This window comes from Gymnodraco acuticeps, unplaced genomic scaffold (assembly GCF_902827175.1).
Source record: "Gymnodraco acuticeps unplaced genomic scaffold, fGymAcu1.1, whole genome shotgun sequence".
In the NCBI taxonomy this organism is placed as follows: domain Eukaryota; kingdom Metazoa; phylum Chordata; class Actinopteri; order Perciformes; family Bathydraconidae; genus Gymnodraco; species Gymnodraco acuticeps.
In genome coordinates, this window is record NW_022990334.1 from 461,055 (window position 1) to 486,374 (window position 25,320).

Sequence of the window (25,320 nt, forward strand, 5' to 3'; positions counted from 1 at the left end):
ATTGCCGGTAAAAACAACAGTGTGCAAGAACTGTCTGGTATCTTGAAAATGACACAACAACAAAGAAGCTGCAGGTCAAAGTCATGGTCGAGTATTGCAGCAACACGCTCTTCAGTTTGGGAAAGATGGGACGGGACAGGAATGAAGCACGCCCCGTCCATCAGTCTCACGCTTGTTAACTTTTATCTGAAGCTAAGGAAAGACGAGCAGTGACAGCATCTTTCCGAAAACAAGCGGCAGAGTCCTGTTTCATGTTGTTAAAGGCTTGGCGTGTGTTTACCCGCTGGACGGGGGATGTCCACGCGCACGCAGGTTATAATACACTGGAAGGTGCTGTCATTAATCGACGACAGAAGATGTTCAAGGTGTGCAGGTGGGAAAGTCCCGCAGTATCACGGTGCAGACAGGAGAGAGTTGGCTGGTTGATACACCCCCGCTGGCTCGCCATCACACGCTGAGATCACAGGCTGAGCTTTCATGCTTCGACACAGATCTCTCCTCAGCCATGGAGGAAACTGTGCACGCTTCTCAGAAATAAATGAGCAATTCAGCTGCTTTGTACCTCCTATCTCCAACTTTTGGTTAGCTTTTTTTTGGGTAAAAATGTTGTACACAAATATACACTTTACAAGACATTTCCCCATCATTCTCAAACTGTCAGCAGAGGTTACTTAATCCTTATCGCTCTGACCTCCACTTTTATACAGCTGCTAAAGTTGCGAACTCGAGCTAAAGGTCAGATTTTATTTGGTCCTGACCATGTTGTTGCTCGGCCTCTAGGTTCAGGACAGAGCCTTTGAAGTTGTATGCATGCTCCAGGTCTACGACTCCTCTCTCGGCGTAATGGCGTCCATAAAGAAAGACAACATTGGTCTCGTAAGCCGGTTTATATGTTTAAACTCTGAAGGACAAAGGCAACCAATAAAGTTTGCTTGTCTTAAATACTGCTCTGTTAAAAGAAAAATATGTGTTGTTTAAGGAAACATTGGTTATAAGTTGACACCAACAAAATACCCTCATTTCTAATCAAATAGGCTGACAAAAAAAGCATTTTGATCACATTTTGAACAATTTATTGTTTGATAAGTCAATTTGTTGACTTCAGATTCCTCCTTTAACACATGTAACAGTAGTTTGGTTAGAATTAAAATGTCAACATTACAAAGATTATTTTTTTAATTGATTCACAGTTGCCATATTGTGATAAAAGGCACGTTTTATCACATACGTGGGGCTGTTTCCAGATGTTGCCAATATGTTTCATATTTTTGAAATGATTACAGTATCTCACTATAGCTGAGCTTTTTTCTGAATAAAAGACATAATGGTACAGTGTCTCAGTCTTTATATAATCGATACAGTCTCTAGTGGTTTTCCTATATTGCTTGTATCTAACTGTAAAAATATATATTCTCAAATAAATAAATATATAACATAAATATATGTATCTAAAAATGAATAAATAATTTGTTACACTTTTTGCTCTTTACAAACAGGTTGAGACACAGGTAAGAAAACAAAATAAAACTGAATTCCTTCAAAGTCCTTCTGAACAAACGACGGCTCTCTGACAAAATTAAAGTACTATTTCATGACTCGGCAGATTCCCATGGACCCTGTGTGACCAGAGGAGATGCCCCATGATCAGTTTCCCATTCGTCTCCTATTCCACGCAGGTACTTTAAGGGTCGTCCGGCCCTGTGAGACAAACAAGCCCCTCATGCCGAGCGTGAGCCGTCTTCCTGGCTGCTGAGAGATGGCCCATGCATTCCTACAAGAGGCCCCGGTACTTTTATCCCTGCCGGTCGGGCTGCTGTCCCCCAGCCTCCCCCGGGCACACCCCTGCCTGGGTCCCTCTCCTCTTCTCTGCTCCCTGCCTGCCAGGGCTTTAGCAGCTATTCCTGAACTGGACCGGGCCCCCAGGCCTCAGCTGTGTCCCAGGATATCCCTGTACAGCTCCGGCACACGGTCAGGGTCCACAGGCCTGGGCAAGAAGTGTGTAAATTTCTGGTGGCGCCTGGATTTAGTCCCGTCCCTTGGTGTCCCGTCTTTATTTAATGCCACAAAGTAACGCGTCCCTCTGTCTCCGTGTTTGTAGAGGTTGGACGAGTATGTGTTGTACCAGTTCTCCTCAAACTGCTCCCTGAAGACACATTCAGCTGAGAGCTTCTCCTGAAAAAGAACAGAGTGATGCAGAAATTAAACACATTCATAGTTTCTTTTAATTTACATGAATTACTGAGCTAGATTCCCGAAACTTGTTAAATAACAAATAAAGCTCCTTGTGTGCCATCAAATGGTCAAAAATAAGGATTTGGGTGACATTAACAAGCAAAGCAGGTACTTACAGATCCATACAGCTCTCCTTTGTCGTTCATCCCCAGATAGAGTCCACTGTCCACCCCTCGAATGCTTATCAACCCAACAGCAAGGCTTATGAATTCCAAAATACCTGGAGAAGAATAACACAGGTGCTCAGTACAGACTTTGACAAGGATGAAAGAATATTATAAAATAGCTCCTTTAGGAGTGTTTTGTCACAATTTATATATTTTAAAAAGAAGAGAATTATATGACAAGATTGGCATATATTATTATGTTATTGGCATTATTCTTATTCACCATTTTCTTGTTGCTTAACATTTTGATATTTGTATAACTGTGGCCAAGCACTTTACTTCCTTCTAGTGTTTGCTACCAACATATATACAACAATCGATCTCTCAGTATTTACCAAAACGACTGTGGTCCTTCCTCGTCCCTTGCACCGAGCCATCCGGAAGTATTTCCAGGTGAAATCCAGTCCTGCAGTATAACTGTCTCCTCCTGAGAATCCCTTTGAGGTGCGTTAAATCCGCCGCGGTGCTGCGCGAGAGCCTGTCCCCGGACATCATGAAGTGCTCCCCCAGAAGGGTCGGACTGTCCCCGGGAGGGGTCAGTAAGAAAGTGGACCCGACCTGTGGGACACCATCGATGCCGTGCAAGACGCCACCAACTTCCCCCAGAGCAGCAGCCATCGCGTCAAAGCTCAGTGGGTAAAGTTCAGTGAGGAGGTCCGGAGCGAGCGCTCGTGCGTAGTACACTACCTGGTTGCCACTTCCACTTATTGCATGTTTACGTCCCCCGTTACTTAGCACATGCTTATTACACGGAGTTCTCACCCTTTACATATAAACACTCACAATATCTCCGGTGCACTGATTTCTCTCTTTTCTCCGTTTTCACACCGCTGCGTCTTCATCAGTTGGGGGTATGCTGCAGTTTCCGCTCAGATAACCCTTGTGTAGCATACCTGTTCACAGCGTGATGCCTGGGTGGAGCCGTGAAGGGCACACGGCAGTGTTGGGTTCAGTGGTGCGGGCTGAGGAAACGCTGCAGTGCAGGTACAGGAGCTCCTGGAGGGTTTGCGCTCAAAGTGGCAGGGGTGGTGAGGCAGGTGCAAAACCACAGGACTAGTAATGGGCGGGGCTGTCACAGTTCAGACGTGCCCTGGCAGGGATTGTTTCCCCCTTCTCCTAAGGGCATATAAAGAGAGAGAGATAGGTGTTGGTGGGCTGTGGGTTTATACTAACTGCTATTACATCACTTAAAACCCAAATAAAAAATGTAACCAAAAAAATATGACACTTAAAATCAATATGAGACATAAGAAATAGGTCAGAGTGTGTTTCTATGTTTGTCTAAAGATTTGAACATTTCCTTCACTCTACGAATCTGACGCCTTGTAATCCCAGAGCGATTTGAAATACACACGGCATATCTCGCGAGCTCGGAGCAGCAGCAGCAGGCAGCTTGAGCGCGAGCTGCTCTTAGCCGTGAGTGAGTGTGTTATCGGTTACGACACCTTAGTGTAAACAGCCATGGCTGCCCTGCACAGGCTTATCCCTTTACTCACTAACAGCTTCAAGACAGGGACGTTTACGACGCAGAAAGCAACAAAAGTGTTGAAAGTTGTCTCCGTAGGAACCGCTGCGGCCGGGGCTGCTTACTATTATTACTACTGCTGCTCGTACAGGCGTTCCGGCTTGAAGAGCCATGTCGAGGCTCGACTCTTTCATCTGGCGCTGCCATCAGTCTCTGCCACCGATAAGGTACAGTGGGACATTTGCCAAGCTGCGCAGCTTCATTTATCTCACATATTATAGTCTAACAGGAACACCTAATGTCGTGTAAAAACGCTTCCCTTTTCCTTTCATTTGTGTCTCAAATGAACATATGCTGACAATGGTCGGGGCATCTACATTTCCATCACAATTAGCTTTTATCATATTGTGTGCACGTGAAACTACATTAATGTTACGTCGCTACGAGGAGCTATCCCGACCTTTGGTGCTGAACAGGCAAAATAGTCAGATCACGTGACCTAATTGCTACCATAAGTGAGGGGGTTGCCTGCGTTCTCTGCTTAGGCCTATATGTCGTATAATAACTAAGTATTAGCCTTGGGAACATTAAGAGAAAAAACACATGGTAGATATGTTTACAATACACTGAATTCATGGTTTGTATCAGCTGGACTAATTAACAACATACATGTAATATTATAGTCTTTCAAATAGCTGTAGCTTTGAGAAACCATTAATGTTATGTTCACATTATATGAGAGTTTTTAATTCAAATGTATTGTTCATTTTGGAGATACCTATATTGTTCTTATCGTACACCCTTTATGTATCAAGAGAGGTGGGCAAATCGTATTGATTTATCCATTCCTTATTCATTTGAATGATTCATAATTCAAACACAAGACACTAGTGGTATCCCAACTTCCATGAGCTCAACGTGACTGTCAGTTTTCTTGTTTTATTCAACAACATCTTCTAAATACAAAGTTATTCAATTTAAAGCAGTCAATTAATCTATTAGTTATCCCAAGAAACTATCACTCTTTCCAGTTTGTATTCCCTATTTTAAGTAATAGTATATGACATTTGTTGGCGCCACCTACTTCCATCAAACTGATTCATCCAAACAACTTGATAGAATCATCAGTAGTAAAGTAACCATTAGCTGCTGCCCTGAAGACCAGGAAATATTGGCACCTGTTTTTGAGAAACCTGTCACCTTAGTGATCAATTATTTAAAGTATTGTTCATGCATTACTTTTCTTTCCTTTAATGAATTAGCTTATCTTTCCAACACTACTTTAGCTTTACAGAGTTATTAACATCAGGGTTGTAATGCTTTGATCAACATAAGTGGGCGGTGGTGGCGAAGTCGATAGGGACTTCGCTTGGTAGCTGGAAGGTCACCAGTTCAAGTCCCGGCAAGTGCTACCGAGATGTCCCTGAGCAAGGCACCATTCCCCACACTGCTCCCCGGGCGCCGTTCAAAATGGCAGCACACTGCTCCTAACACTAGGATGGGTCAAATGCGGAGAAACAATTTCCCCACAAGGGATTAATAAAAGTCCATCTTATCTTATAAGTTATTGTGCCCTGTCTATTGCTCCCGATTGGCCTACATGCCAACCCTGCTACAGCAAGTCTCTTGAGTTCAGACATTGTTAACAGGATTTCATAGATCACAGGGGATGTAAACAAACATGTCAACCAGGGTCAGTTCACACAGCTACACACGTTTCCTTGTTTCATATTGGAGTGAGGAAAGCCTGCCTGCTGTCCATACAGGCAGCAGGAATCCAGGGACACAGGAAACTGGACACTGGCCTCTTGGCTGAGGGGCTGACATTTGATGAGAGGCGGGGGGTGGTTAGAGGGGGTTTAATGGTTAAGCAGAGGGGGGCACACATTCCCTGGGTGTTTGCTCTGTGCCCAGTGGACCTGGCGCTGTGCCACCTGACAGAGAGATCCACTCAGTCCTCACCAGTCCTGCCTTCTGATCTGGCTGGTTTGAACAGTTGTAGGGACATTATCTGGCGCACAGGGATGAGGAATAGGGCTGACATAACATGCACCCCATTACTGAATGAAAGCATCGGCCTCTTTGTTGTTCCCTGTGAGCGAGGCCCTTCGTGACAAGACAAGCTTCACAAAAAGCATCTTTCAGACGGTATTATCACTGTACAGATGATTTGAAGTGTGTGTGTGTGTGTGTGTGTGTGTGTGTGTGTGTGTGTGTGTGTGTGTGTGTGTGTGTGTGTGTGTGTGTGTGTGTGTGTGTGTGTGTGTGTGTGTGTGTGTTGTGTGTGTGTGTGTGTGTGTGTGTGTGTGTGTACGTGTACGTACAGGCACGGACCTATGGTTTTGGACGATGGAGATGTGTACATGTCGACCAATGAAAACAGATTTCGCCAGTTCAGTTCGGTGGAGCACGAGGGCCAGCTCTACATGACGCCACTCAACTTCCTGGAGTCCGTCACTTTGAATGAACCAAAGAGTGAGTGTACTCCTATTATTCAGCTCCTTCCAATAATACTGAACTCCCCTTGGAGGAAGGGGGCTGACAGAAGATGAACCAACAACACTTTTCACGGTTCATTTATGAATTGTTTTATAGCTTCTTGAATCAGAGTGTTTTTCTCTCGTCCATTGATTTCTCTACATTTATTTTGGTGAAACAGATCAAGGTCTATTTTAAGATCCTGTTTTGTTCTTGTTAAAACACCATTTTGTGATTTCCTAAGAAAGTTCCTGCTTCTTTTCTTTTTCGAAAAGGCAGAATAAAAAGACTGTGATGTTATCTAATTAGAGGTGCAATTATTAGTTAACTCATCCTTTAAAATGAAAGTCATTTGTCGTGCTAAAATGTCAGAAAATGCTGTTTCCAGTCCCTCAAACATGGAGATTGACTGCTTTTTTCTGTTTTAAATCATATTGAACTGAATATCACTGACAAAACAAGACATTGAAAGCCATTACCTTTGACTTCAAAATATTTGGATAGCCTTTTTTTTTACAATTTTCTGAAATATTATGGACTGTATGATAAATCAAGAAATGAAGTTTCAGATAAATCGATGCTGAGAAGAATCCTTTTCACTACCTTCCAACTAAATGTCCTTTTTTCAAATGAGTTTAGCTACCAATCATTCTTTCAGAGTGAAGTAAGTCCATTCCCTCCATAAGGACTGCTACACTGCCTCTCTAATGAGCAACCATCTCCCTAATAACACTTCTGTCAAGTCATCAGATAAACCCGCTTTTCTCCACTTAGAAAAAAAAGGTGTTTTTTCCTGGAACTTGACATGTTGCTGAGGGCCTGTGAAGTGTCATCCTCAGACAATAAGTTGCAGCTTGCAGAGCTTCAGTCATAACACCTGCATAAAGATAGGCATCTTTACCAGCAACCCCACTTTTATGGCTCATTTATGTGGCAACAAACTCGCAGAGACCCGGAGCGACCAAACAACTGTCATAAATGTACCGATAACACATTGTGATTACTGTGATTGATTATGATGGAAGGTGTGTGGCACGCTGTAATGTGTTGGACATGTCTTCACTGGAATCTAATGAGGAAGGTAAATAAGAGGCTCTAATGTATCAGCATGCTGAGTAATTGACCTCTGCTGGCTGATGTGTTGCCACACAGTGATCTGAATGTGTTATGGTTATATTGTGAAGAAGTGAAGCAGAGGATGGTGGAAATGTAGAACCATTACAGTCCAAACTAAAAGTGCTGCCATGTCAATTATTCATATTAGATCCATGAGGTTATGAAACTTTAATGAGGAAAGCATGCTCACTCTCTTAGGTGGAGAGGAAGCCATGACAATAATCCCAGGTTCAGACAGAGGCTCTAAAATGTGTCGGACGAGGGTTATTGTCACTGTTATCCGTGCCTTATCTTATCTGCTGGTTTATTGACCTTCGGAATGCGTTCATGGAGATACACAGCTTGTGTTTCTGTCCACATAAACACATGTTTTCATTTCTGTTTCCCAATTCTATTTTCCTTATATAGAATTCCCGATAAAAGCGTACTATTATATTCATAAGTAGTGGAAGAAGTATTCAGAACCTTCATATGTCTTTAAGTACTTCCTGTGAAATAAATCCACTACAAGTCCTACATTCAAAAACTCATGTTAAAGTGTGTAAGTATTAACAGCAACATTTACTTTAAGTAAATAAGTGACTTCTTTAACTTTTGATACTTAAAGTATTAAAGTATCAAAAGTGAAAGAAGTCACTGTTCAGAATCCCTGAGTTTGACTATATATATATATATATATTTATGTTGATTTAGGATTAATAAAGTGCTGCATTTTGTTTCCTTTTACTGCTGTAGATGCTTGAGGTTTTGCTTATTTGACATCATGTATAAACTGTTTAATAGTTTAATCTACAGCGGTGCATCATTTTCTATAAGGTCATCATGTTTGAAGCTTTTTTGTTACCCACTTGTCTCTTCAAATTCATTTTCTTATGAGAGAAATAACTGTTTTCAGCGTTTTGACAATGCATTTTCCAGCTGACCCAAGAGTCTTTTTAAAAAGTGTATTTAAAATAATTTAAATACGTTCTTAACTTATAAAGAAACACTTCATCCTTTTGTTTATTTAATTGATTTGTTTTGTGTTTACTTGACAGGAAAGATATTATAAATGGAGATACACAGATACATGTAGTTGAGTAGCCTCTGTAAGTTGAAAGCATTAAAGGGAAAGTCAAAACACTTGAGTAAATGTACTTGAATTCTCAGTCAGACATATATCACACACTGACTGTTAACGTTGTGTTTTCAGGTAGGAGAGCATGGAAGTCCCTCACAAACAAGGTGAGATTCTCTCTGTCATCAAAGCGCTAGTTCCACCTCTGTAATTACTGTCATTCCCACAAACACCGCGTTACGCTGTGATTACTCAGGATTTAGAAATGAATGAGTGATTTGGGATCTCCCTCTATTCTCTCAGGATTTAGACAAGATGCTGGCTGACACCCCGCCTGTTTGGAAAGGATCATCCAATTTGTTTAGAAATCTGCGTGAACGAGGTGAGCTAACCCACTCCATGTGCCACAGCTCAGCACATGAATCCACTGAATTGAAGTAATTCCTCTTAATGCTTTGTTCAGAGTGTGCGCTGTTGTGTGTCATCCTCGTATAATCCAGAGCAGTGTTGTAAACATGATCTTATCCCTCCATCAGTCGCTAACATCGAGATTCATTCTCAGGTAACCTCTGCAGGAGGGACTGCTATTGATGAAACGCATACTGATTCTTCCTGCTTTCTTGAATACAAAATGTGAAAACTATGACTTTTCCTGGAAATAACTATTATACTCTCTAGGTTACACTAGCAACTCATTGTAATCAATTGATTTAACAACTTCTATATTTGCCATATACCCAAATTCAAACGTTTTCTTTAGCAGTTGGAAATTATTCTAAACGAATGGTTTTAAAATCAGGCTGACTCAAATAAAGTTTTGCACCACAAATCTCCATAAAAGCCTAGACAGGCACCCGAATAGTACACGGCGATTACATCTGCATTGTCATTGGTTAACAGCCTAATAGATGTGGGTCACAAGGGGGGCTGCTACAGCAACTATGTGTCATAGATTCACATGGTTAAGCAGCAAGATGTCGTTTCAATCTTTTCCTAAACATAACCAAGTATATTGATGTCTGAACTGAAAGAAGTTATTCTGTTGAATCAGTTTTATTCAGTTTCACAACCGAGGCACATGATCCGATGTCTGACGTGTTAGAATGGTACCAATAACCACTGATTACGCAGGTTCATAACATTGTAAATGGGAGCCACAGGAGAAAAGGCCTAATGCTAATGACGGTATGTATTTTGCTTGGCTTCCCTTTTTTACTACTGAGCACAATACAAACGACATTTGAGTCAATTGTATGAAAAGTTGCATCCACGGAAAATGCATTAGCATCACAATTGGAGTCTTCACAACAAACCTTATTCTCCCGTATGCGACTTGTGTAATGATCACCTGCAAACCTTGATCCAAAATAACATTTCATGAAGAAAATGAAGTTGTCTGAGTGACTAAGGATCTTTTCGATGTTCCCACCTGGGCCTCAGTAGGTCATACGAGCCAGTGGAGCATCACATCTCACTGTTCTGCTCCCTCCTCTGTTGCTTTAGCTAAGTGCCAATGCTGGGATTTAGGGCTTTTAATCCTGCTGTTAAACGTGGCGGCTTTGTCAGGGAAAAAGGGCTGGATTGATCTGCGAACAAAGCGTCGCTTTAGAGAATGAGGGAGCTGTTTGAACCCAGCTATGTCGAGACATGTCCCACCGGCCACCCCCCTGATCACCGCGGACATTATGAAGCCTAAGAATGGCATTGGATTACATCTCCGGGACTGCCACTCTGTATGAAGTGTTTCTGTGGAATTCTTTGTATTGTCTAACAACATCTACTTGAGCTCAGAGGCTGAGCTGCAGGGAGGGGGAGGAGTGAAGGTGTGTGGTATTGCTGAAACATGGCAGGAATCTTAAAAGTGTTTTTGTTCTTTCTTCCACCCATTTAAGCTTTAGAGGCTTTGAAGCCAGAGATCTGTTGTCATTATAAGGCCGTACCTGCCAAACAGAGAGAGATGGGATGACAAGAACCTTTTTTTTCAGATCTCTAATGGCATGCATCACTAAATCTCTTTTTCACACCTGAGTTTGTTTCAGTTGCCTTTGCATCATCTTTTTAGCAGCTTATTTCCAGCCTCTAAAGGAAAAGCAGAGTCAAAACGACATATTTGTTCGCCGTTTGTGTCCTCTTCTAGTCTGCAATATCTCCCTGCAGCAAACCCTTGTACCTGATTCCAGTTCCCATAACACCCAGAGCAGTCACCCAGAACTATCTGCGCTCGATTCTCTATCTTCCCCGAGCAAACAAAAGCTTGGGAATGCTTTCAGAGTCAGAGGGGAGAAGCCTCCCGAGTCGACTGAGATGTCTCCTCCTGACACTTACTCTTCCCTTCTCCGTGTCACACAACAAAGGGAGCTGGAGGACGCCACACACAACCTGAATCGGCCATTCTCAAATCAGTGACAGATCACTTGAGAATGTATTACACCTTGTTACCCCAAACAGGATCAGAAGCCGTGGGCCGACAATGTGTTTGGGTTTGTGTCCAGATCGGTCAGCTCAGTTGTAAAGCCTGTGTTTGTGTTTGGGCAACACCGAGCATGAAGTAAAAGGCACCTTTTAAGATGTTATCAGGGAGCGCGAGAAGATTACTCTCGTCTGAAGGCGTTTCTTTGGATGGCTTATTCATCTCGGGCGCATGACTTTGAACACATGTAAACACCTTCAGCTTACCGGTTAACGCTATTTGATGCTGTCTTGTTTAGAAAGGGGAACATTAAGGTTTTTGTTTCCTAGCCTTTTCTCTTATGTCATCAGGTGTCATCAGTTACACAGAGTACCTCTTCCTGATCTGCATTTTAACAAGTAGGTATATATTCAAACTCGCTTAAACAGAAATATTTTAGAAAATGATTCAGGGATAAAGAGATGACTGTTTTGATTTCAGAGCCCCATGCAGGCTTCAGGATTGCGTTCAACATGTTTGATGCAGATGGGAACGAAATGGTGGACAAAAAGGAGTTCTTGGTGGTATGAGCCTCGTTGGATGATCATATACAATGCAATGCATTTGAAGTGTTTTGTTTCTGCACAATAACCTAATCTTCTCACCAGCTGGAACAGATTTTCCGTAAGAAGAAGGAGAGAAAGGAAGTTGCTGATGACGTGCATAGGTTTGACCAGCAGGTATGAGTGGCTTTCAAATGAATACATAGCTGTAGTCAATATTGTTTATGTTGTGCTGGAATGCACCCTTTAAGTCTGAGACACAACTCGGAAAGTCTGGGTCAAATCCAAGATGGCGGCGTGAAATGATCTCTTCATAGCAGTTCTTTCTTATTTGTTTCTTATGAAAGACAACTCCTGTCAACATATCTGCATCAACGTGTACAGTGTAATTCACCTGGCATATTACACATGTGTCTGATTTGATGGATTTTGGGAGTCCAAACTCCAATGTTGTACTTCCAGCTAAGGTAAATGAAACGCAGAGTAGTTTCCAGGAGGTAAGAGATCTCTAAACAGCTGACAGGGACTACAGTCAGGTGATTCTCTCAGGGTTTGTCACAACGAGTGGCACCTTTGAAAATAAGTCCTTTTTACTGTATCGTTCATTAAAAAAGCTCAACGGCGCTTAGGATTGTACAATATCGTTTTTGTATCATCATCATGATGTCAACTTGCGTAATCAACAAATCGAAAAAGAATGCAATATTGCTTCTTCTTTGAAATACAAACACTTTGAGTACACTTTAATATCTGTGTATTTATATTTATTTCCCTCATGTCGAGAAGCCCCCTGCCATTGACCTGAATCTTACAGTTCAGCCAATGTCTGACATGACAGGGTTTTGTGCTCCTCGAGAGAAGCCGGGCTGTACAGAGGTGAATGTGGTCAAACAGGGTAAAACATGCCTGACCCTTTCATCTCCTCGGGGCTGTCTTGTGCCGCATGCAGGTGGATGTAAACAGGCAGAGCTGAATGGAGCGATAAGAGCGACTCTTTGAGGTCTTATCGCGCAAACACAACATGAAGGAGCTTAAACTCTCCCGGGACAAATGTTAAAATCTCTGGACAGCCTTGCATTAATCTGACGCCCGTATAAGCATCAAAAAGATCATTAGAATGGGCACTCTAGATTTGGAGACATAACGATGCATTGCTCTAAAATGAGTTCCCTCTCCTTTCCTCCAGAGCCTGCAGCTGTACGGTCAACCCAAATCCCAGCCACACAGTGTATGTATTGTTCTCTTTCCCTAAAGGAAAAGGACCTGCTTGTTGCATGTCTTTTTTGGCATGTGCTCCTCCAAACCTGTTTTTCTTTTTTTGCACACATGCATCTCGGGGGCTGACACTGAAGATAACCCTTTTCACATTCACTTGAATCGAAGTAAAGCGCTGTGTGCTGCAGCATTTTGTGACACCTTGTCTTAGTGTGTGGTAGCTGAGATGATTTATGTACTCGCCTTTTGTCAGCGAGAGATTCCACTTCAAAAAGCTCTTACCTGTGGACTGACAACGTTTCACCCGGACCCCCATGTTTTATTTTTACAGTTTCTAGAGGAGCGGTATTTGGTCTCATGTTACCTTTTGTGATGGGTTTGACCATGAAGATGCCAGTCAGGGAGGATAACTGTGAAAAGCACTCACATAGAAGAGGCTAACAGAGGGACATCTTTTTGAACACTCTACCTTTAGGTGTGTCTTGCCTTTGTTGTGATTTGTGCAGGTATCTTTCCAGAAAAAAACTTCAAAAGTCAGAAACACACAACAGGCATGTGTTCAGTGCTGCGGTCGGGCTTTCCCCAGCGTATTCTAATTACAAGAGTATCAGGATCTTTTCATGGGAGGAGATGGGAACAGGCAGCGCGGTGCATTAAAAGGTTGTTCAGTAATTAGCTGTGGGATCATGTCGTAAATCTCTCTCTGGTGGAAGGCGATGCGGCGCAGAGGAAGAGCCGTTTTATCGGCTGCCTCACATACATTCGCCCTCAGGCTGCAGAGATGAAAAAAAAACTGTCGATAACAAAAATAAATATTATGAAGCGAAGCAAGCCGTACTTAAGAACACGTATCGACGGAGGCAGCTAGCTGTTCTCGCTCCGCAGTGTGTGAGCTGATGTTGAATGAGGTGATGTCGAGACTTGAGAAACATCTAGTCCGAGGAAATGATAGGTTGGAAAAACAAAATGAGAGTGAGAGGCAACAACATTAGTGAAAATTCTAGTTTTTGACATCTCAAGATAGATTTCCTGTGATCTTTCTTTGCTTATAACACTTATTACAAGAACATGTGTGTGTTTCAGTGTAGCTGTAGTTATACAGAGTGAGCGCAGCAGTGTAAACTGTAATAAAGATAATGATATGTTAATCTGAGATCAGGAGCATGACCTCATCGAGAACAAAATTGTGGCTTCTTCGTCAAGACACCATTGAGCATTAGTTATGTTGACAGAAATGTTGTGAATAGTACTGAATTGGTTAAATCTGCACCATTAACTTTTATATAGTTCGACTCCTTTGAACCGATTTCACAACGGTAGGTGAAAGATGTGTACTTCTTAGCTTGTAGCATCAAATGATGATGTACTGGAAGGGTTCAGTTTCTCCTCAGCTCTCACGCCCTGCATGCTTTGGACATGTGTTAGCGGTGTTGGCTCCATGTCCTGCCAACAGGCTGCATGCATGGCTGCAGAGCTGGCTCATGCGGGGCTAATGGGCCCTCAGATCCACTGGTGTCAGCCCCACTCTGTGTCTGCCTGTTTGAGTGTGGATGGATGTCAGTCCATCTGTCCCAGGGTCTTTGATTTTTTGATTCTTTGCCTTCTGAAAATGTCTGACTCCTTGTCTTGCTTCAGTATGTACATGTCTGTTCTATGGAGGCCCTGAGAGGCGAGTGAGAAAATAATATGCAGTTTTATTTCTTTTCTGTGTATGAGGGTTTTGCAGGATAATATTTTTAACTTAATTACAAAACAACATTAATTTGAGAAACAGTTAAAAAAAAGTTTTGCAAATCATTTTTTTTGTAAAACTCTTATCGAAACTTTCCGATATTCTGAAAAGGACCTTAAAGCATTCATGTTTTTTCCAGGTGATCAATTTGTCCATGATAATCACAAGGTACATGTATTATGTGTTATAATGTTAACATGTAACATTATTGTCATGTCTTTATTTTGACAAGACATTTATTTTATTCATCAAAATGTGTACTTTGTGTTTAGATTGCATGGACAAATTAAAATGGTCCTATTTACAACCTGGTGAAGTGTTGCTCCTTATCTTCTTGTGTCCTGTCCGTTTAAAAACAACAAGACATACAAAAGATTATCCTGAATCGATAAACAAAGGGCAGGAAAAAACTATTTAAATCACACTTTAAATAATATATCACCAGAATGTTTTCATCCCACTGGCCTCTCTGGGCTTCCGTACAGTCCTCCTGCCTGCATCATCGTTTCCTTGTTTTTCCGCCCATATTCCTCCTCCTAATCTCGGTGAAATGTGCTACATGTATCTTGTCTCCTAACATCTGATTCAACTGCTGCCACAGGTTCTTAAAAAAGACAGTCAGCATGTGGAGGCCCGAGGCATGTGGGATGTTCTCAGACGTGGCACAAGTCAAGTTCTGTTTTCTGATCTCACTGAGGTAACCTTGCCCTCATTACTCTGGTTATACAGTAACCGTACGCACCATGTTCTCACTGTCTGTACTGTGTGAGGGAAAAGTCTTTGATTTATGCATCAGTTTAGGGACAGAACATTCTAACAAAGATTTCTTTAGCATGTTTAACGAATCGGCACGTGATTGTATCTTGCAGAGATGAGAAATGCTGGCCCACTGTTTGGTTTTCACAGTGAGGGATTAACCATTAACTCTGAGTAACTATTCAATAGCAGAATCTGGGTATTAACTAGCATCTTTACTTGAAGCTTTCAGCATGGCTAGATAAATGTCATTGTTAATGTTTACCTGGTATAACCATGATACACAAACATGTTAGAAAACAGCTCATCCTAGTTGCTCCAACTAAGAATTTGTGCACATGTTATAGATGTTTGGCTGAGTCTTCGTTTAAAGCTCATAATGAATCCCTTTTCCCTCTGGTAGCATGTGGATGAAAAGATAGAGACAACCCTGCTGGTGCATTTCTTTGGGAAGAAGGGCAAAGCTGAGTTGAAATTTGAAGATTTTTACGAGTGAGTTAAAAAACTGTTTGTCTTCTCTGTGATAATGTCTGTAGAAAATCATTATCCATATGGCCATTAATCATTTTCATACCTCCAGGAGCTTTGAGTGGCTTTGTTTGTGACCATGTTAAGTGTTCCTTTGTACATGTGAGTTTCTGGTGGTGGCGTTTCCTGTCAGCAATGTGTCTCTCTCCTCCTCCAGGTTCATGGACAACCTGCAGACAGAGGTGCTTGAGATAGAGTTCCTCTCCTACTCCAAAGGCCTGCCCACCATCAGCGAGGAAGACTTTGCTCGGATCCTGCTTCGCTACACCAACGTGGACGACGTCAGCGAGTACTTGGAGAACCTGCGCCACAGCCTGCCGGACGAAAAGGTGTTTCCCTTCAGATTTGTCGTCACTTCTTCTACTGACAGCTCCCATTCCTCATGTTAAAGTACAAAGGGTAGACAAAATATGACTTACGCCTCCAATAGGATGTAATCCAATACAACTTCAAAAACCACAGCCTCAGAAAATGCAGAAAAAATGTATCAACTACTTTCTTTAGATTTATAAGATTCACAAAGGCTGAAGGATTCAATTGGACATTATATTAGAGTTCAGGATATTTTGTCCACTCCGAGTTTCCTTTCCTCCTATAGTTCTTCACAGTCCCTTAATAGCACTTGATCATATAATAATACAAACGTGTAAAGTCGTTACAGTTTTTTTTTGTTTTTTTTAAGTATTCATTATCATAAAGGGCCGTTTTGGATTCCATATTGCTGAACACACATTTTAATTTGGATAGGATAGAAATAATAATATTTGGAATTACAATTTGTGGATTTATGGGAATTATTGAAGCTAATTGACAAACAACAGCTTTTCTGTCTGCCTGTTGCACCTGCCGAAGTTCAGATAGCCACCAGAAACTGTCAGTGGGATATAGGCACTGTACAGGCACTGTGGTTCCAAAACTGGCAACCTCATTGTGACGACAATATAACAGGACGTCTCTGCGCTTTGTCAACATATAGTTCCATGCATAACTCACAGTGAGATCACAAATCTACGAGATCTCTAAATTAGGCAAGCTCTGCCCCCTGTTCTAAGTCTGTGTGAGTATGGCAGTATTTTATTCCCCCGGTTCTTTCAGTACCGCTCTGTGAATTAGCTGTTGAGTGAGGCATCCTCATTTTAGCTTTAATGTGTTTTTCCTCTCGGCACGCTGAAAAGACACCAGCAGCTCCTGGAGTAGCCCGTTGCTAGATCCCCATTCACCATCAAGTGGGTCTCATCGTTAGGCTAAGAGATATTTTATGGCTCCCACCTTGTTAAAACAGCAAAGCGTCACAGATTAGTCATTACTCCATTTGTTCGGCTGTGTGCGCTGCCTGTTTGGCGAGGCCCCCGGCGCGAGAAGGAGCTAGTAGCCGCGGGACGGTTGAGTGGAGATCAATAGGCTCACTGTTTGAGTCATCAGCCAAGCCTGAGATGTTTGGGGATTCATCACTTTTGTTGTTTTTGTTTATTCAAGTGTCAGGTTAATCTGCCTTAGAAAAAGTCTGCAAACACCCTGACCTCTTCCCAAAAAAGCTACAATCCTCCCCCCGCTGCTGACAGCTCAGCGTGTCCATACCGCGCAGGGAAAATCCAGCAATGTATACTCTGTCTGTTTGGCTGTGTTATCTATCTGATGGCTTCAAGGTCCCACACACACTAAAGGATTCCCCCCCGCAGGATGAAAGGAGGCAGATTATGGGCTGTGTGAATTGTAGCGCTATCCTTCGCTGGAGTGTTGACACATGCAGCCGTTAGCTTTATGTGCCACTTTATGATTTCTCATGTTGCATTTCACAAGCTTTATGTTTTTTAAATAAAGGCGTTTTATTTTACTGCTGTTATTGTCCTTGCAGGGAATCACCTTTGAGGAGTTCAGGTCCTTCTTCCAGTTCCTTAACAACCTGGAGGATTTTGCCATCGCCATGCAGATGTACAACTTCGCCAACCGCGCCATTGGTCAAGGTGAAGTCTCAGTTTGTAGTGACATTATAGATATGGACAACAATTATAATGTCAATATGGTTATGATATAAATGTTGATTGGGTTATTGTATTTTATTTACATTTCTACTCAAATTACATATGCAAACATGGACAATTATAACTATATGATGTAATTATTTTCATGTCTACATAATTTACATTTTAAAAACGTAAATAAAAACCGCTTTTGGGTTGGATTACTAAACACATATTGAAGAAATTACTTAATTAAAATGTTTGGAATTCAGGGAATTATATGAGCTAATTGACGAACATGCAGCTGTTCGCTTTGTTTGGCATGATGCATTTAATAAGCTTTACATTTTACAAATAAAGGCATTGATATTTGAGGAGTTCAGGTCCAGTTTTAGTCACTTTAGGGGGGTATAAACATTACAATTGAGTCACAGGATCATTTAATTTCAACACGTTTTTCTATTTTTCTTCTTTTATCTGTGAGATTATCAATTGAGGTAAGCAAACAAAAGCCCTGAGAGGGAAGAGAGACTCTCTGATAGCAACATTTCAATAATAATGAATAAAACTGCTTCCTAAGTAGAGGTGAAAAGTTCTGTAAGTATAATCTTGTGTAATATTCTTCTCATTCGCCTCTCAGGGCTTCCGTAGAACCTTTCCAGTGACACATTTAAAAAAAAATGTTGTCTCAATCAAAACCCTTAGAAAACAAAACAATCTGTATAACATCCACATCACATCTTCCTCCATTTAATGTATCCCTTACTTTTGAACTGCCCTGTCCATTTGCTGTAACTCTGTAAATATCGCCACTCTGGGAGGAAGGAGCATTTCTGATTCTAATAGTAATGTTAATATGTATATTAAATACATCTGTACTCATCTAATCCTCTCTTCAGTGGTGATTCATTCTTCTCCTCTTCTTCCTCCCCTCTCAGAGGAGTTTACTCGTGCCGTCTACGTGGCTACGAGCATCAAGCTGACCCGCCACCTGGTCAACACGGTCTTCAAGATCTTCGACCAGGACCACGACGGTAAACTCAGCCACAAGGAGTTCGTCGGCGTCATGAAGGACCGGCTGCACCGCGGCGGGGGGGTGAGACAGCAGAGGCCATTAAAGATGGCATCTATCTCTCTTTTATTACTCTGAAGGGGACAGAGGTGTCATCAGCAGCACTGACTTATGGGAGACATTAGCTGCATTGTCAGTCTTTGCCAACTACTTCTTTATCTGTCAGCGCAGACACTAAAAAGCTCACGGATAGAAACGTGGATGCAAAGTCAAGTGGGTTAAGGGCAAAAAAGGGAAATATGGGTTTATCCTCAGAAATACATATATATTTTCAGAGTACTTTCCCACAATTAGGCCTACTTAAGCAGCCATTAGCTTCACAAACACCACTTTTCCTGTTCAATTACAGCTTCAGCTAAGCACTTATTATGTCTCTTTTTTTCTTTAGGTTGTGGTAGACTTAAATACTCCCAGACCATAATGTCTCAATTACACTCCTGCCACTTCTCATTACTGAAACACATCTCACCTGCGAGGCAGTGATTTAAGTAAAAGGATACTGCCATCTAGTGGCTGTGGGGAATGTTCCTCTCACTGTCTTCTCTTTTTCTCTTCGCAGGGTGTCAGGATGGAGGAGAAGTTCACCAGCTTTAAGTCCTGCATGAAGAAGCAGCTTTCAGGCAAATAGGTAAAGTCTTATCTCCCACTGTCCGTTCTTTGTTAAACATGGCAAAAATAAAAATATACTACCAATGCTTAATGTGAGCTCATCAAAAAACTGTTCCCTAACAGTGTTTCCCTCACACACAGCCAGTCAGTGTTTTCAGACGTGCTACCAGGCCTCACTCTGCTGGCCTGAGGCGTTGAGTTTCACTGTAATATTAACGCCTGATCACCCGCAACCTGATACCAGCTTAAAGTCTGCACATGGGCAGTGAGCAGTGCAGTTTAAAGCCGTATAAATGTTTCAAAGCAAATGCACCTCATGGGAGAGCGCTTCATTATCTAAGGCAGTGATTCTCAAATGGGGGTACGCGGACCCCTAGGGGTACGTTGGGGTACTGCAGGGGGTACGTGAGATTTAAAAAAAAAAAATTTTTTTAAAAGTTAATTAAAAGAATACCATGCATGATTACAAAAATAATCTTAGTACAATAAGTTAAATAGAAAACACAATTTTATATAAAATATTCCTAGAACCTCATAAACATGTCAAATTGGTGTATTGTATTTTATAGTTTTGCATAATATATCATTTTGTTCATTGGTTTGTTAAACAGATATTACTTCAGTTGAAAAACTCCTTTGAAAAATCAGTTTACATTTTTTTTCTTTTTTCATGCATAAAATGAAAATATCCTTAGTTTGTTGTAAAGGAGTTAATAAATCACACACTGAGGGAACATCACTATATTGGAATTATTTGTATAGGCTTTTTCGATCAAACATTTTCGGGGTCGGTCAGTGGGTACTTGGCTGAGAAAATGTTTCAAAGGGGGTACATGACTGAAACAAGTTTGAGAAGCACTGATCTAAGGGAAAGACCTGACCTGGATTTTTGTGCAGACAGGGCCACAACATGAAAACAAATCTATTTTGAGATATGCCTCAATTTTGTTTTCCTCATTATTGAACATTGAGTGAAAGCACAGTGAAAATTAGCTTTTTTTACTTTGGTACAACATTTGTATTACTGACATTAAGTCCTTGGCAACAGATGTATGTTGAGATGAATGCATTATCAGAAGAAAACGGAAGCCACCATATAAGCTGAGCAATAATATAATGCAGAGCAGAGTAAAGGACAGGTAGTACTAATATTATGAATTCTTATGATTTAAAAAAATAAAATGTTGCCTTAAAATGAACCCGAATGCAGGAAATGTAGTGTTTAAAACCAGTTAAACCCCACGGCCCGCGGGCGGGGGCAAAACGCAACATCTTGCAAGAAACAGCGCCTGAGGGCTTCTTAACATTTAATAAACTATGAATGTGTCATACTCACTTAACGGGAAGAAACTCAGCTATCAGACAATATTAACCATGTTTAGCTAAATGAAACAAAAGGGTAATAACAAAGGCTCTGAATTAGCCCTGAGTGAAAAAATGCTAACGCAATTAGCACAGAACTCAAGGTAAAATACCCTTATTACTTATCGGATCTGCACAAACAAGATATCGATGAGCAAGCTGAGATTCCACAGATTCCAGACATATAAGTATCATCACTGAGCGACCAGAACTCGCGACATCACATCACAACACGTAGCCTTACGGAGCAAACACGGGAGAAATTCTTACCTATGCTGTTGTTCTGATCAAAAGTTGTGTTCAATGGCATTAAAACGATAAAAACGCTGCTGAAGGTTAATCCATAGGTTAATCCAATGTGTCTGTCACTTTGAAATGATTACTGATAATCCATCATTCCATTTTTATGTCAATAACGGAGATTTCACATTAGCTGCTACGAGAGTGTATGACAGCTTCTGGTATTGGGCATTCTGGCTACGCATCACTCATTCACCAATGGGTAATGTTTAGATGGATTTTAGGAACTTCCCTTCGATTCTATTGGCTCTAACGGTTAAAAAGAGGTGTCAATCATCAAAATCAACCAAGGGGGGGCATAGATATGGAAAATACACCCAAATGACCCCAGAAGTGGGTTTCTTTTTCTAAATCTCTCTAAAAAGGTCAAAAGTCACTTGTTTTGCATCAATCTTGATACAGGGTACTTATGATATGTTCCTAAAGCTTTTAGTGTACTATCCCATCATTCAAGGGTGGTTTTCACTATAAGTAATGTTTTTTTTTTGGACGGACACTATCATTTACATTTTTTATGTTCAATCTGAATTTACTTTAAAATAAAAAAATTCTATATTGATTCTTTCTGACTTTTCTACATCCAACTCACAGGTTTATCATTGCTTTGAGAAAAAAGATGATTCATTTACCAATTTTAGAAGTGAAGATATAGTCAATTGTTCTGGGAATGTCATTTTCGAGCCTGAGGCCTGAAAAACAGGCTCGGGGCTCAACTGGTTAGCTCAAAATATGCGTCTGCCCACTAATCTGAAAATGAAAGCTACGCCCTTGTTTCCTGCCAAATTAGAGGAGAAGATATAATCCTCTTAGACATGAAAAAGTAGTTTAAATGTGCTCACCCCACTCCTGGAAAGCAGTTCACTTATCTGTTTGTTTAACTTTCATCATAACCTGCTACAGAACATTTGGAAATTGTATTAATTTAATATTTTTAGATTAGAGTTAATGAGTAAAATGTGTGGACATTTTGGAGCAGTATGTCTGGTTGCTGTGTGCTGGGGCTCCACAGCTGTGGTCCCTGTAGGAGCAGATCTGTTCCTGCATGCTTGCAGAACTGCTGCTGCACTCCAGGACTGTTTGATTAAGGGCTGTAAGAGTTTGTATTTCTCAGTAGGCTATTGTATGCTCAGTATTTAAGACCCCATTTACATGCAAACGAAACGCAAACGAACCGAATACGATATAAAAAAAGTATTCCGTTCACACGAGACCGCTCGAAAGCGCTGGAGACGCTGTAGTACATATGCCGGGCCTGTAAGTGGCGCTGCACTTCCGCCACAAAATACACCAAAAGCAGCGAAGAAGACCCCCGAGGATGGTTGCCATGGTTGCCCTTCTGTTTATGCCCCACGGTGGATTTAGCAACATGTAGTTCTCCATGTCCACTTGTTGCTGATGGTTGTGGCAGAGGAGCTGTAGATTTTGCACTAAAATCTGTAGCATGGTCAGTAGCATGGTCAGTAGCTACTGACAGTAGCATGGTCAGTAGCTACTGACCATGCTACAGCAGTGAGCAGCAGAGGTGGGGCTATGGCTTCATCGTTATCAGGAAATGATCGTATAGGACGTACACACGGAGCCGTTTGGCCCCCCAGAGCGTTCCGTTTGCAGATCTATCCACCTTGGGACTCGTTATCGTTTGCGGGGTCCGTTTCCTTTTTTCCGTTACGGCCTCATGTGAACGAACAGGCTATACGAAAGAGAAAAGTAGCGGATACAACCGTTTGCATTCTCGTGTAAACAGCACCTAACACACTAGAAATAATTGAATTGCAGTTATGTTTAATACAGCTTATTCACAACACCAGCACAATGTGTTGGTTAACGGGGCCCTATTATGCTTTTCGGGGCTTTCTCTTTCCTGTAGTCGTGTGTTATATAGGTTTTTGTGCATGTAAATGTTCTGCAAAGGCTAAAATCCCTGTGTTCTCTCCAGAGGGAGTTTCTCTCCCACACACACCCCCTCCTGCCTGAGATGCCTCCATTGGACTCCTTTGTTAACTTCCTCAACATAGTGACATCAATATGTAACATTCACACTTCTATTGGCTAGCGCTCCAACACATTGTACGTGATGGGCTAAGGGGCGGGACATCTCTAAGTGGTTGACAAATGACAACAGAGCCGGCCAGCTAACCAATCAGAGCAGACTGGGCTCTGGTTTCAGACAAAGGGTGAAAAGAGGTGCTGCAGCACAGGCAGTGTGAGAAACATAAAGAGCTTTTTGAACATTAAAGCATGGAAAGATGTCACAGTAGAGGACCAAAATACAAATAGGAACCTGAAAATGAGAATAATAGGGCCCCTAAACATTTACAAAGTGTCTCACTGGACTTGTATTTATATTCTCTCTCTGTTTTGTCACCAGGTGAAACCCCCACCATCAGTGCATGTCTTAACTACGACGAGCTGTGCCTCCTATCTGCGCTCACGACCAGGACTGAAGGGTTCATGCATGTTCCAGCATCTTCTTGCACTATGTTAGAAGTTTTTACATAAACAGGATGTTGCACAAACAGGATGTGGAAAGCTGTGGAAAGCTGTTGCAAGCGGTCAAACAAACAAGAATGACCCATTATGAACCTCAATCCCCTTAATGCAGCAATGCAGGACTCTAAATAGGATAATCAGTTTATGTAACTGCTTAAAAGATACTTAAATATGTATTGATTCATCGACTTGTAAATATATTTATCAGTTTAAGATTGTTAACACTGATCCTATTTATTTATTTATTTGTTAAGTCCAACTTTGTCTAACTTCTGCTCTACCAGTGATTGTTTGATTCTCCTTTTGTCCTGAGGCTCTGCAGCCCCTGCACAGATCAGCTCAGGACAGCACCCCCCCCTCCTCCCCTCCTTTATATCCCCCTCCTCCTCTCTCCCTAAGCGTTGCAGCTAAAATCCTCCCGGATCCCCCACTGAACAAACCCTCTCAATCTGTATCTCTTTTTGACTGCTTAACTACAGGCAGCTAACAGTGTTAATAATTTCTTAACTTATTAAGGACAAGTGCTATTTCCATGCCACTGGCAGGGATAAATATATCAAAGCCATACGAGTGTCTTGGGACACTCATCTTAAATACATTTTTAGAAGCAATATATTAAAATCGTATTCCCTTTACGCTCTGAAAAGAATAGTACTTCTTCTTCTTTATAAATATTCTCTCTTGTACTACTGTTCAGTATGTAACTGAGACATTCTTAATGATTGGTGTAATGTTTGCTTTGGGTGGAGCTGAAAAAAGATAGCAAAATGTTACACGCTAATATATTAACCAGACTAATGTAGTTCTGTTTAGATTCGTTAGTTTTGCCTCTTTAAAGAGTTTGAAATGCTCCATATAAGTCTTTTAATTCAGGCCGCGACTGTTACACTGATGCATTTGAGATGACAAGGTGCAATAAATATCATATAAAACACATTGATTGTTGTTTTTTTTGTATTCTCTGTTTTCCTCTTTTAGCACACACATGCAAGTCCGCTAATAAATAAAGTGTTTGCTTCGTCCTCACCAGGGAAACCGCTGTTATTCTTTGTAGCTACAGTGCACTGATGGCAGGAGCACAGAAGAATAAATTATCGGTTTTATTCTCAACCTGAAGGCAAATCATTAACAGCATTAATCATCACAAACCTGCGGCTGTGTCGGTGTATGAGACTCCAATCACAGAGTTTTTCCTAATCTTTAAATGATTCATTCTGCCGGGTAATCATTTGCAGCCTCACACTCTAATCCTGAACTTTTGAAGAAAAATAAAGGGCGACTGTAAAAGATCCCTGAGGAATAATGAAAAGTGTTAATGTTCATCCATTAACTCAGCAATAGATCACTCCCAGGTGTTTTGATCATCTTTTTATATGTAAAGGATCCAATAGTATCTTATGTGACATTATTGGCCACTAGTAAACCAATATAATTAATGTTTGTGTCGTATTTTGTATATGCATAACATGTTCTGAACATTACCTGTTAAAGCAAAATTAATGGCTATGCAAACCACTGTGTCCACGCATTGCTAATGATTTTGGACTTGTCAACTCCTACGCTCAGAACAATATATAATAAAGAAATAAAGGTCGAAATTGATGCTGCAGAGATGGAGATGTACGAACATTTTGGCTGTATTATGGTTAAGAATCGAAAGACTCTGGATCCTACAATTACCATAATTCAGCTTGGCAAATATAAATAAACGAGAGTAATTTTGTTAGACTCGCTGACAACATTGTAATATTTTCCCAGATATTTATCAATGCTTATATTTAGATATAAGATACAGCTAAATGTGTAGATGGAATATAATTTTGTATTG

At 41.2% G+C, this 25,320-nt stretch overlaps 2 protein-coding genes across 2 annotated transcripts; one reads left to right on the plus strand and one right to left on the minus strand.

Annotated features, from left to right (window-relative positions):
- Positions 1-1,115: 1,115 nt before the first annotated feature.
- fgf20b (fibroblast growth factor 20b) lies at positions 1,116-3,397 on the minus strand. The gene is made up of 3 exons (XM_034223254.1): positions 2,735-3,397; positions 2,349-2,452; positions 1,116-2,172 (listed from the first exon to the last, which is right to left on the minus strand). The coding sequence occupies exons 1-3, from the start codon at positions 3,015-3,017 to the stop codon at positions 1,927-1,929; spliced, it is 633 nt and encodes a 210-aa protein (XP_034079145.1). The 5' UTR covers positions 3,018-3,397; the 3' UTR covers positions 1,116-1,926.
- A 369-nt stretch (positions 3,398-3,766) lies between these two features.
- On the plus strand, positions 3,767-24,428 carry micu3b (mitochondrial calcium uptake family, member 3b). The gene is given in 16 exon segments (XM_034223253.1): positions 3,767-4,091; positions 6,191-6,205; positions 6,207-6,339; positions 8,651-8,682; positions 8,819-8,897; positions 11,276-11,323; positions 11,406-11,488; positions 11,573-11,644; positions 12,654-12,695; positions 15,016-15,111; positions 15,574-15,662; positions 15,856-16,027; positions 17,554-17,662; positions 18,598-18,755; positions 19,291-19,359; positions 23,371-24,428. Coding segments are annotated over 15 exon segments (1,428 nt in total). The 5' UTR covers positions 3,767-3,860; the 3' UTR covers positions 23,371-24,428.
- Positions 24,429-25,320: the final 892 nt, after the last annotated feature.

Excerpts from the sequence above, each read along its gene's own strand:
- fgf20b (XM_034223254.1), bottom strand. The coding sequence starts at position 3,017 with ATGGCTGCTGCTCTGGGGGAAGTTGGTGGCGTCTTGCACGGCATCGAT. Across the intron at positions 2,453-2,734 it reads GAAGGACCACAGTCGTTTTG|GTATTTTGGAATTCATAAGC; the intron begins GTAAATACTGAG and ends ATTCTTCTCCAG. Across the intron at positions 2,173-2,348 it reads AAGGAGAGCTGTATGGATCT|GAGAAGCTCTCAGCTGAATG; the intron begins GTAAGTACCTGC and ends GTTCTTTTTCAG.